Source organism: Myotis nattereri, assembly GCF_964212035.1.
Source record: "Myotis nattereri genome assembly, chromosome: 2".
Taxonomy (NCBI): domain Eukaryota; kingdom Metazoa; phylum Chordata; class Mammalia; order Chiroptera; family Vespertilionidae; genus Myotis; species Myotis nattereri.
In genome coordinates, this window is record NC_138076.1 from 29,495,836 (window position 1) to 29,509,281 (window position 13,446).

Consider the following 13,446-nt stretch of genomic DNA (forward strand, 5'->3'; position numbering starts at 1 on the left):
CATAAGTAAGTACCATTTACCTCACAATCATTAATGAGCATTCACTGAGCATCCTCTAAGTATAGACACTGCTCTGGGTTCTGGAAACACCAAAAGCATTTAAGGCGCATCCATATGACTGTACTATGGGAACTAATACCTCTCCAGACTTGGATATTCAAATCCAAAGAAAGCAAAAGCAACCAGTATCTGCAGCTAGAGAGGCAACCAATGCTTTCCATATCAGTGCATGTACTTATTATAAAGATTGGATCAACCGCAACTTCATCATGTTAACACATTTTCACAACAGCAGCCCACAGGCATTGTTGATCACTGCAAAGGAAGTCAGTGTCCATACCAGGTTCCTCTGTCTTTCTGCTTCGGTTTTCTGATTATACCACGGCTCATCTCGGGATGGTTCACTCTGCCACACGTACTTCAGGACAGTATTTATCAGCGCTTTGCTGATGAGAATGCAGAGGTATACTATGAGGAACACATTCATTGATCTAAAACACAAGAGGTAATGGTTACTTAGCCATTGCTCCCTGAAGAATGGGGAGCTGCACACCTGTGTCGAGGTGAACACATTGTGACAAAGCAGATCAGGAATAAATGGCACAGAAATGAGTGCCCTTAGAAGACCCCTCTCCCAATCCACTGACAGTGAAAATAACGTACGCTCATTTCTGAGTCTCCTCCATGGTCACTGGTGTGTGATTCTAGACCAGCCATGGGCAAACTACGGCCCGCAGCCCATTTGGCTGTTCCATCCGGCCCGCGGAGCCGAATGAGCGGAGGGTTCTCTTGCTCTCCCCTCTGCTCCTTCACCAGCAGCAGTGTTAACATGTATTAGTTCACACAAACACTCCATCCATGCTTTTGTTCCGGCCCTCCAGTCCAGTTTAAGAACCCACTGTGGCCCTCGAGTCAAAAAGTTTGCCCACCCCTGAGACACCACAAGGAAAACAGCTCAGTAAAGGCAAGTTTTGTAAACAGGAGAGAGACTCCACACAACCGCGTTGCTGACAAAGGTTTCTGTATGTTCTAGGACTCTATCATTTAAAGAACATCCAGAAATAAATTCCTTCTACCTTTAAGCATCAACCAATGAGTTCTGGATTTAGAGCGGACCACCAGGAAGGGAGGAGGGAAGGAGGGAAGTCAACAAAGAAAGAAATGCCCTCTGCGTCAGAATAATGTTCAATCTGTAGCCAAGGTCTTAGCAGACCTCACGAAGGAGGGGCGATTTTCCAAAACCTATTTCTGAAACCTATTTGTCAATGTGACATCTGGAAACAAAGCATTCTTGCTTAGGAGCCAAGTCTGCATTTTGGTATTTGATGAGGCCAGGATCACATTTCAAGACTGGCATTCCGAGAGGGGGCCGGAGGCACCCTGACGGTCTTCCCCCCAAGCCTGAGAGCAGCACACATCTCTCTGTTAAAAAAACTGCAACCGCTCCGCGGCCCACTGCAAGTTGCGGAAACACTTTAACAAGACGCAAAGACAGAAAAAATCTGGGCCACATTTTCTTACAAATTCAACCCTCTCCTTGACGTATTTTTACAAAGATTTTATGGTTTAATAAAAAGAAGACTCTGTTCTCCCTGCTAATGCTTTGCTCAGGAAAACATGTGGTTTCAATACCCCAAATTAAAAATGACCCAACTTTGACTTTTTCAGGAAATGATGGGAGGAACTGTTGGGAAACTGCAAATGACTTCAAACTGGGACTTTGGGGTGTCCGGGGTGTCCACATGAGGGAGCCACATGGGCTGAAGGTGTGTGGCCATTCACACACCCCCCCGCCACACACACACACCGAAATAAGACAGTCAATCTAAGTAATCAGCTCCACTGTCCATCTAGACACCATGAAGGAATTGCTAACCAGGCCAAGAGAAAAGTGTTTTCATATCTACTATGGTTTGGTCTCCTAAGTCACAGATTTTTACCCACTTCACACACTGGGGACTGAACCTTACTTTTCTACAGCGGATCGTTTCTGGGATTTTGATTGATAATTTAATGCCATCTTGGTTTCCATGCCCGTATAAATAGCAACACCTGTAAAGTAGAGAATAAATGTCAGAACAGTAACACAACTGTATTTGCCTTTACATAGTAAGTTACACACAGCTATGGTGAAAATGGAATTTGGGGTAAAAGGAGTTATATTTTTTATTTCACTAGGCAAGCTAGCTGTTCATAAACAGAGTCACACAATAGGGCTCTTTAGACTGAAGAAGTACTTTTTTAAAGAAAATTTCCTGCAACAGAGAACAATCTGTATTTTTTATAAAGCTCAGATTTTAATAATTTGGGTTTTCCCACAAAAGGGTACAGCAATTTTAATTAAAAATTTATTTTAATTAAAACATAAAATATAACCCACACAGAAATGGGAGATACTAGTAAAGAAATAAAGTCACTAAAAAAATAGTTACAAAATATACTGTGTGGATTCTTTCATGGATTAACTTTGTTTCTGAGCCAAAATCTGTAGGCACTTAATATATAAGCAATATCCTCCGATGTCACTGCTTTATGGATTGCAGTTATACATCAATACTGCTCTTCTTAGTGATGCAGAATTATTGCTGTCATCAAGTCTAAAGTACTTCAAAGTACAGAAGATGCTTTCATGGTACCACCATTGTAATTACTTAACATACCCTTAATTTTAGAGGCTATGATTAGTGATTCACTAATTAAAATATTTACCGAAGATTTTCTCAGTGTTCTTTAGTGTGGCTCCTCTAAGAAGCACGTTTTCCGATCCTAATGGCCTGTAAAGACAAGAATGACCAGAACCAGGCAGTGGAGAAACCATGGTGAGAGGCATGCTACAAGGTGAAAGTCAACTCACTTGCCTAACAGACTTCATTGTAAGAGGAAGTCGTTTAAATGTAGATTTGCTTATATTCGGATGAGAAAAGTCAGCCTGGGTCCATGGAACAGCGTGTGTGACCCCTGCCTGCCGGAGGTTAAGAACCCGCTCTGCTGGAAGAATTTTACAGAGTTCTAGCTCCGCGGGCACCTGCTCTCCTGGTGCGGCACATGTCAGCAGGCTCCCAGACCTACCGAGCCAGGTCTGAACATTTTAACAACATTCTATTGGCGATCGCTTGTGAGAGTGGTGGGCTGACAAGTGGGGTCCCTGCATCAGTGCCATCAGCAGCACCGGACAACTTGCCTGAAGAGTCACCTTGACAGACGGAATCAAACCTGCTCCTAACAAGTATCAGGTTTCAGGACCCCTGGACGGGAGGACCCCCAAATGTTCTGGAAAAGTGAAAGGGTGGTGCCTCTGAGTCATGTGGCATCAAGCCACTTCTATCACGTCCTGTGTCTATCACTCAGTGTGTCTCATGGAATACAATCACACTTTAAAGGTGAGGGCTGGTGCCCATCAGTAAATGAATAGGTTAAAAAGCTGTGGGACATTTACATTATGGAATACTATGCAGCAGTGAAAAAGAGGGATCTCTTAGCCTTTGGGACAGCATGGATGGATCTGGAAAATATTATGCCAAGTAAATAAGCCAATCTGAGAAAGATAAATATCACATGATCTCACTTATTTGTGGAATCTAATGAACACAATGAACTGACCGACAAAATAAGACCTGAAGCATGGAGGCATGGAACAGACTGGCCTACCTCGATGTAGGGCTGGGGGGACGAGAAGAGATAAACCAAAGAACTTATATATTTATAGGCATAGCCCATGGATATGAGCAATAGGGTAGTGAAGACCTGGGGGGCGGGGGTGGTAAGGACTAGGAGGAGAGGGGTAAAGGGGGGGGGGGGATGGGATATATCTGTAATACTATCAACAATAAAAATATATTAAAAAAATAAATAAAGGCGAAGGCTGGGATACTCTGCGTGCCTTTATGAACACTGGCTGTCAAGTCCACAAAGCCCTCTACATGCAGGTGGCTGTAAATCTGGAACAATCCATGCATTTGCTACTTTGGGGAGAAACGGGCAACAACCAAGGAACTTAAAAAGCGCGCATTAAGAACAAGCACTGCCCTACACTCAACACTCAACAGGGAGCGAAAGACAGCATCTCTGCCTCCCGGGGGTTCACATTCGAGCAGCTCCCCTTGTTGATGGAGTAATCATTTCTTCTCATTTCCAAAGAGGAAAAGGGAAGCATGAAGCAGAATTCAACTTTGCACAGTTTGCTATTGTCAGCATTCTCATCATTTTCTTTGGAAGGGAAAGAGTTGAAAGCATTTGCTGAAGTTTGCTTTTTACTCCATCAGTGTCTTTAATTTCCTTTAAGCATGGAATGTTGAGAACCTAGTGAATGCTATACACCTCAAATGTGTGCAGTGTATTTAGGTGATACAGCTCAGGACTGTGTCCAGCTGAAGACGAGAAAGAGGGGGCTGCTGAGAGGGAAGAGTTGGCTGGGACACACTTGACCTGACGTGTCTGCCCAGGGCTGCCCAAGGGTCTCAGACACTCGCCCCTCAGCCTGGCAGCCACCTTGAGAGCCTCCAGGGCCATGTACTTGCTGCGGTCTGGCTGTGTTAGAAGCACTGTCGACCTCTGTGAGCTACACTAACAATAATTCACGTGGAGCATGCTCATGAAAACAAATGGCCCCTTTAAAAAGTGGCTCTGGGAAGTCTAAAAATAATTTATTTTAAAAAGTACTTTGCTTCCAGTTTGGACAGGAGGATGAAGAAATATTACCCTGAGTGGATTAAGAATTTAGATATATAATTCATAACTGTCCACACCACAAACTTATAAACATCTTTAAGTATCCAAATATTAAAAGTCTGCTGAATAGTATAATGCATAAAAAGCTAAACTAGAATTGCTATCAAAATACAAAATGGATTAGTAATTATCTTCCCAAGATGCTCAACATTAAACTTCGTCTTAACAGAAAGCATGAAAAGCCTGCAGTGTTTACTTTGTCGGATTCATCACATCAGCAATATGAATAAATAGTAATCTATTACTTGTTCAAACACTAATTCTCACAAGACACAGAAATACAGGTCATTTTTTCAAACTAACTAGGAATTAGCTGTACACTCGTATCTATTTAGGAAAGACCGTGGCAATGCCTCCATCAATTCTGAAAACTGCCCTAGCCAGTTTGGCTCAGTGGGAAGAGCGTCTGCCTGTGGACTGAGGGGTCCAAGATTCGATTCCGGTCGGGGTCACATGCCTGGGTTGCGGGTTCAATCCCCAGTGTGGGAGTTGCAGGAGGCAGCCAATCAATGATTCTCACTCATCATCGATGTTTTTCTCTCTCTCTCTCTCCTTCTCCATTCCTCTCTGAGGTCAATAAAAATATATTTTTAAAAAAATTCTGAAAGCTACAAACTAACCAGCTGATAAATAATGGTGAAAACATGCTAAGACGTGCATAAACTGTTTCCTTTAAACAAATAGTTTCAGGAGCTTATAAGGAGATAAGCACCAACGAATTATATTTCAGTAACTTATTATTTTGTGGCAGTTTCCCATTGAGTTTATTTCTGCTCATGAGCAACTTTTTAAACAAAAATACACAAAGTGCCCTGACCGGTTTGGCTCAGCGGATAGAGCGTCGGCCTAAGGACTGAAGGGTCCCAGGTTTGATTCTGGTCAAGGGCATGTACCTTGGTTGCGGGCACAGCCCCAGTGGGGAGTGTGCAGGAGGCAGCTGATCAATGTTTCTCTCTCATCGATGTTTCTAACTCTCTATTCCTCTTCCTTCCTCTCTGTAAAAAAAATCAATAAAATAAAAAAAATACACGAAGTACTATCAGGATATTGGCAACTTGGAGACTGCTTAAATCCGGGGGTGGGGTGGGGGAATAATTTCTCTAACAGGTGAGATTTATAAAAAAGGTCAACTCCTAAACCCACTTAAAGTCAATTTCCTAAACTGTAGATCTCGAATACCTTAGCACCAATGAACTGCCAGGATCCTGAAACAATGTCCAGATAAAACATCCACAGGCCTGAGGAAGCAGACACAATACAGACCCAGAGAGATGTGGGCTGGATGTTAACATCACACTGGTCCTGACCACAGGCGGTGAGCACACCCACCTGTGACCTACACTGGCCTCAGCAATGCCCGGCCAACAGGTGGATGTGAGCCTGAGACAGGCCCTTGTGAGGCACATCCCCTTAAGTCAGCGGTTCTCAACCTGTGGGTCACGACCCCTTTGGGATCGAACGACCCTTTCACAGGGGTCGCCTAAGACCATCGGAAAACACATATATAATTACATATTGTTTTTGTGATTACTCACTATGCTTTAATTATGTTCAATTTGTAACAATGAAAATACATTTGTAACAATGAAAATATCAGATATTTACATTATGATTCATAACAGTAGCAAAATTACAGTTATGAAGTAGCAACGAAAATAATTTTATGGTTGGGGGTCACCACATGAGGAACTGTATTGAAGGGTCACGGCATTAGGAAGGTTGAGAACCACTGCCTTAAGTCTAGATGAAATCCAGAGCCAAAACCATACCCCAGTAATGATTATGGGTAGATTCATACATTCCAATAAAAGGGCTTCCAAGCCAGAAATCTTTCAACTTCACAATTGACGATATACTTGTCTATAAATTCTGAAAAGTAATTTCTTTTTTTAAAAATTGATTTCAGAGAGGAGAGGGGGAAAGAGAGATAGAAACATCAATGATGAGAGAGAATCATTGATTGGCTGCCCCCTGCATGTTCCACATTGGGGATCGAGCTGTGACCTCCTGGTTCATAGGTCGACAGTCAACCACTGAGCCATGTTGGCTGGGCTGAAAAGGAATTTCTTTTTTTTTTTTAATTTTTATTATTTTCTTAAATCCTCACCCGAGGATATTTTTCCATTGATTTTTAGAGAGAGTGGAAGAGAGAGGGAAAGAGAAACATTGATGTGAGAGAAACACAATGACTGGTTGTCTCCAGCAGGAGCCCTGACCAACGCCCAGGCTGGGGAGGAGCTTGCAACTGCAGTACATGCCCTTGACCAAATCAAACAGCCACCCTTGGTCTGCAGCCGCAGCTCTGAGCCAAACTGGCTAGGGCTGGAAAGGAATTTCTAATGGGGGAAACAGCACTCTCTCCTCTGCCTGGGGACTGTTAGATGGGCTCCTGACCCTTCCGGGCTGTGAGACCTTCAGCAGAGTCTTGTGAGAGAACATTTCCCATGAGCGTCGTTCATTTGTTCACACATATAACTGTATACCCAAGAGAAATCTGAAAACACTAGAACAGGGGTGGGCAACCCCTGGCACGCATGCCAAACATGGCACGCCAGTAACTTTTGCTGGCACGCGAAACCCTCTCTTATAATCTTCCATTTACAATTTTTTTCTTAATATGACTTTTTTATTTTTCACGTAAATTCAGTGTAGGTGCATCTTAGATAAATAATTTTATATAATAAGTTATCTTAAAGACCATAGACATGGATTGACGAGAGGGGAAGAGCAATTTCAATAGTGTCGAAAATGAACTATTGAGGACTTGGAATGCCATTCCAGAAAATTTTTTCTATTTAAAAAACTTTGCAACAGCGTTACTCTCCATGTTTTCATCCACATACGCTTGTGAATCTTTGTTCTCAGTGATGAATTTTGTTAAGTCTCATAATAGGAGTAGCCTGATGGGTGAAAGTAGTAGTTCGTGCATATCTCTGAAGGTCACAAAATATAACCTGATGTAAAATCTCTGTCATCAGTGATGCAGCAGCAAAAGTCCCACTGATAATATCAAACAGAGTCATAAAGTTTTCTGTCGGACTATCAGTGTACATGTATACATTAAAAAATAAATGCATTTTTCATCATCATATACTGTGTTTTTGTTGCTCGAATGAATTTTATTATTTCTTCAAGGTTCTTCACATACGTACACCTTAAGAGATATCAAGTAGGCGTAACATGTTCTCAAAAAATTAGGGTTGGCCCGCAGAAGAATTCTGAGTCAGAGATCTTGCTGGTTTTGGCACGCACTCACAGAAAGGTTGCCCACCCCTGCACTAGAACCTAGACTTCTGGAAACACCTAATTCTACTTTCAAAACCCCATAGAACAACAACACTAAAGAACTCTTATCAGTAAAAAATAAAAAATAAAAAAAAATGCACTTATAATTTAAAAGTAAAGAGAAGAAAGTCTCCAAATCTGTTTAAGAGAAGCACATCACCTCACCTCACCACGGGGTCATTCTGATCATTGTAAACATTTATTCGGCCCACAAACCTGGCAACAGAAAAGTCAGGTTAGTGGCACAGCAGCAACACGGGGGTGGGGGACCCTGCAAGGAAGAGGCAGACTGAAAGTGCCCTGGCTTACACACCTGCCTTCCTGTTTCTACAAAAGGAGGGATGTGCGCTCACTACCTGAGATTCTTTACCCAAAAGCACATCTGTGTGTAGCTAAACCACTCTACCTTCCCCCTCTTTCTTAGTTTACTTTCTGTTCTTATTAACCCAGGACTTAAATGATTTTCCTTAAAATCACTTCCTCAAAGTAGAAAAAAATTATTTTTTCTGCAACAAATTTAGTTTCATTAAGCCACTTCTAATGTTTGTTGCATAAGTAGCTATAGATTTAAATGTTGTCGGACTCTGAAAATATATAAGTAATCTATTTTTAACTCAATCTTAACTTTAAAGCAGTGATTGACATTCTCTTTCCAAGCCCCCAGGCCAGTAGACTATTTGGGGTGGAGAGCAAGAACAGCATTTAGGCAATAAAGAGATACTCGTGGGGAGCACAGATCTTACCTGTAGAGGTCGGGCTGGGGCTGCTCGCACTCAATGGTAGCGTGGAGGCCATCTATCTCTTCTTCTGTTTGAAATCCCTTTGTGTCTTGAACTGCATAATGTGTCTGCAGATTGACAAGAAATGTGAATTCACAACAAAATGAACAACACAAGCCTGGCGGCCAATGCCTCCAATCCCAGGGCAGCACTGACGACCAATTTTTTGTGCATATAAATAAGACTGATGACAACGCCTGGCTAGCATATGAGAGAAGTATAATAAAGAGTTTGAAAACATTAAAAGTTATAGATTTATAGATTACTGCTGTTTTTCTTATATCTATTAGGTGCTAGAAAGTTCTTCCATTCTTACCCAGTTTCCTCAACTTAAAACTAATAGCAGTGCTGGGAATTCTTCTTCAAAATTAGACACCTCGATTTATCTGTCATGGTGGTGACTACCAATTAGGAAACAAATTTAAGAGCTAAAATATTCCTTTTTGTTTATATAACATCCTATTGATTATAGCAGGGGTGGGGAAGCTCTTTTCTGCCAAGGGCCATTTGAATATTTATAACAACATTCACTTAATATAAATTTATGTTGCTATGAAAAAAGCTCCTAGATTTATTGCATTTCGAGCCCCGCCTGCGGTTGCCTAGGCAGGGCCAGACCAAATGATTTCACGGGCCTCATGTGGCCCGCGGGAGACGTTCCCCACCCCTGGTTTACAGAGAACTGTCATCAGCATCAGGAACTGCCCTCGCCTGACACGGGGGAATGTAAGCTTTCTGCATAGCTACTCACTTGGCTCCTTGAACCTGAATGTTCATCAGAATCTCCACAGAGGGCTTGTAAGGCACTGATTCCTGGACCCCACCAGGGATCATGTTAGAAATGCAATTCTCAGGCCCCATCCCAGCTTTCTGATGCCAAGGGTCTGGAGTGGGGCCCGAGGCCTGCATTTCTAACATGATCCTACATGATGCCTAAGCTACTGGGCTGGGACCCCCTTTGGAGACCATGGGGCCAGATGGTATTAGTAAGCAGGGACAGACAGGTGGGCTCGCCTTGGGAGGAGAGAGGAAAGAAACACTTGTGCATGAGGGCCTGGAGAAGGAGAACACACCGCTTGGTCTCCTCTTATCTGTCTCTCTGATGATCAAGTGTTAGACACACAAAATGTTCAATAAGTCAAAACTAACAGGAGATATGATCACGGCAACCGCAGCAGGATTTGTAACATTTCAGGGCATTTATTGTGTATCAAACACTTCGGGAAAATTTCTAGTTATGTCTCACAGGCGCCCCTAGAAGACAGGTTTGTCCCTGCTTTATGGATGTGGAAACTCCAGAGAGGCCAGGTGTCTGCCACGTCATGAGTCATGAATGTGACCAGCGCAGGAGTCCCACTCCCCAATCTCCTCTTAAGCAAAGGGCTCAGATCTAGCCAGCCACCCAAGCCAAAGCCAATGCACAGAAATGACGCCGGAGGGCACGCATTCAAGATGCTGAGCACACCACACCAAAGGTCAAAGTAAAATGTGGACTCGAATATCAGTAGTTCCGGACGGCTGTGAAATTTTACCTGAGAAGAGTGATACACCTGGAGCCCTGCAGCATCTGTTCACGGCGATGCTGAGACCTCTGTGAGCAGCCACATCCCTCCCGGGAGAGGGGTGGAGCGGGCAGCCCACTGCCCACAGTGAGGGTGTGGGTGGCTCACTTGTCTTGTTTATTTATTACAGTGTGTTCATCCAGCACTTGGTTATTAGAGAGGAAGACACGAGGAGAGTTAGAGGTGTGTCCTGTCAGAAAGGACCGGTACGTAAACTCCTCACGCTCCAGAGACCGGTGGCAGGTTATAATAAACACCTGAAACCCAACCCCAGGGATTTCCATTCCCAGAATCACTGTTGCTCACAAAGGCTTGTGCCAGAATGTCAACTCCGTTGGGATGTGCTACGTAGAAAATGTGAAAGTAAATGCCGAGAAACCCCACAGGGCTTTGTACAACGATAAAGATTAGCATGTTCTTTACGGTTTTGCAAAAAAAAAAAAAAAATTCTCTTTCTCAGCCTAGAAATTGCCTATATTCATAGGTATTGTTTAAGTATCGTGTTAGAGTTGCAATTTTGTGACCTAAGCCTTGATTCCGTTGAGATATACTCACTCTTATAAACTCCTTGGAAGCTTCCAGATTTTTTAAATAATGAAAACCTTAAAATTAATAGTGATATGTTCTATTCTCTCGTGATTGTAATTAAAATTTGTAGCATCAGCTACCAGTACAGAATTCCATACTGAATGTAAGAAATTAATTATAACCTCAGATATTTATTAAAATATTTTAACAAAAAGACACTCATTGGAGTAACCGTGAGTGCGGCAAGAATCTAGACTCGTGTGGGACTTTTCACATAATTCCAGGGTAGTAAAGACACTAATTCTGACTGGTGAAATGAAAACTTTCAAAATTTCAGCAATCAATTCATTACATCCTTTGGTTCCTCTGCTAAAGGACACAACTACATAAATAACATGAAGTTATTGCTGTTAACTCAATGGTTGGATGTTATGAATACCGAGGGTGGAAAGAAAAAAGTAGAAAACAGAAAGAAACAAAAGTCAAAAAACAATCTGGCCAGCACAAGTCCCTGGGTTTCCACTGAAAGCTGGATTTCCAAACATGATGTAGTTTCTAGCCCCGGAAGCACAGCTGGGGAAGGAAGGGGAGGCGCTGCACAGGATCTCCAACAAAAGGCACGTTACTTTGTGACTCGACTCTCCATCTAAGCTGGTGGTTGTCACGTGGCAGGTCCCGTCTCCCCGGCTGCTGGAGAGGAAGATCAAGTCACAGGGGAAGGACTCATCCTCCTTGACCATGACGATGTCCCCGACCTGCAGGACAGACAGACAGACAGACAGTGCCATCAAATGAACCCTGCCACTGTGCAGCAATATTTCCTTATTCCTAATGTACCAGTCGATACTCACAGATACCATTATGGTGTTTGTTTACAGGAGGATATATGGATGCTAATGTGACTCTAGAGAAAGATCATTTCCCAGGCATTTTGCCCAAACGGAGGACAGACCAGGTGAGGTTTCAATGTACCAATTTTAGATCTGAGAAGCATCAAAGTGCATTACGATTGAGTATTTTGCAATGGAAACACAAACATCCATAACAGGATTACCCTTGATTCAGCCCAAAAGGATGAGTTCTAGTGTTTCATTAATGGGTCCAAGTGGGAATTATCCTTGGAGGAAGGCGCTGACTTAAAACCACGTGTCCCATAAACCAGGTAGGAGAGTTCTAAACGCTGGCTGAACAACAGAACCAAGACACTGTCCAGATCACTCAAGCGGGACTAAGAAGAATGCAGAAGTGACAATCAAGTTAAAAAAAACCAGAGCAAAAAAGAGCCACAGAACGTCTGTCATACGGATTTTTAAATAAGATGAAACATCCCAGTTTTTGTGTCATCACCAACCAAGACATCTAAATGACCTCCCAGAAAGGCCCCTTTTCTCTGATTGTGACTTCAGACTTTGTGTCAGGAAGGCAAATGACCATGAAAATCAGGGCGACTAGCCAGAGGGTTCAAATCCTTCCAAGCGCCTGGATGTTCCTGCTGCCACTGCCGGTGTTTCCAGAATCAGGACATCGGCGTGCTCCTGCCTGCACTGTAAGTGCAGTTCCCTGTCACACTCCATTACTGCCCCAACTGAGTGTCTGAGAACTTCACCTTGGAGGGTTACTCCTCAAACAGACCTTGGTGCTCAGTGAAATCCCTGGAGAAAATCCAGAAAGATTTTCGTAGACACAGATGGGCTTACACTAAAAGTTATGTGGAAAGGTGTAGGCCTAGAATAGCTACAGCAATCCTGATCAAGAGGAATGAAGGGGGGGAGTCATTCTGCCGATGTGAAGCTTTCTATGCAGCCGTAGTAGCCAGGATGTGCCGGTACTGGCAGAGGACTGGCACAAAGAGCAATGAAACAGAACAGAGCACAGTGAGACTGAGCCACACAAATAGCTTCCGACTAACTTCGACAAAAGTACAAAAACAATTCAATGGAGAAGGAACAGCCTTTCCGTCAAATGATAGTAGAACAATTGGGCAATGATAGGCAAAAAAAAAAAAGGAAACTTTGCCCTTAACCTCACATTTTATGTGAAAATTAATTCCAAATGGAGCATGAATTTAAATGTAAAACATAAAACTGTTAGAAAAAAAGTGCAGAACATCTGTGGGCTCCAAGTTAGGCAAAGAACTCTTAATCGTTTTTAATTAATATATTTTTATTGATTTTTAGAAAGACAGGAAGGGAGAGGGATAGAGAGATAGAAACATTGGTGAGAAAGAAATATTATCTATCAGTTGCCTCCTGCATGCCCTGCACTAGGGATGGAGCAGGCAACCCAGTCATGTGCCCTGATTGGGAATTGAACCAACAACCTCTTGGTTCTTGGGTTGACACTCAACTGCTGAGCAACCAACCGGGCCAGAGCTCTTAATCTTGACACTAAAAGCATGATCCATAAAAGGGAAAAAAAAATCAATAAATTGGACTTCATCAAAATTTTATTTTTATTTTTTTGATATATTTTATTGATTTTTTACAGAGAGGAAGGGAGAGGGATAGAGAGTTAGAAACATCGATGAGAGAGAAACATCGATCAGCTGCCTCCTGCACACCCCC

General features: G+C 42.7%; 1 protein-coding gene across 2 annotated transcripts in view; it reads right to left on the bottom strand.

Moving 5' to 3' along the window:
• The window catches only part of ATP11A (ATPase phospholipid transporting 11A), a gene marked incomplete at its 3' end in the record, with an annotated part of 139,726 nt that overhangs the window by 42,504 nt on the left and 83,776 nt on the right, over window positions 1-13,446 (bottom strand). For both annotated transcript variants that reach the window (XM_081085073.1, XM_081085072.1), the window contains exons 6-11: window positions 11,509-11,637; window positions 8,757-8,860; window positions 8,179-8,229; window positions 2,710-2,774; window positions 1,971-2,052; window positions 341-491 (exon numbers count right to left, since the gene is read on the bottom strand). In XM_081085073.1, the coding sequence (XP_080941199.1) occupies window positions 341-491; window positions 1,971-2,052; window positions 2,710-2,774; window positions 8,179-8,229; window positions 8,757-8,860; window positions 11,509-11,637 (582 nt within the window). The remainder of the gene's footprint in view (window positions 1-340; window positions 492-1,970; window positions 2,053-2,709; window positions 2,775-8,178; window positions 8,230-8,756; window positions 8,861-11,508; window positions 11,638-13,446) is intronic.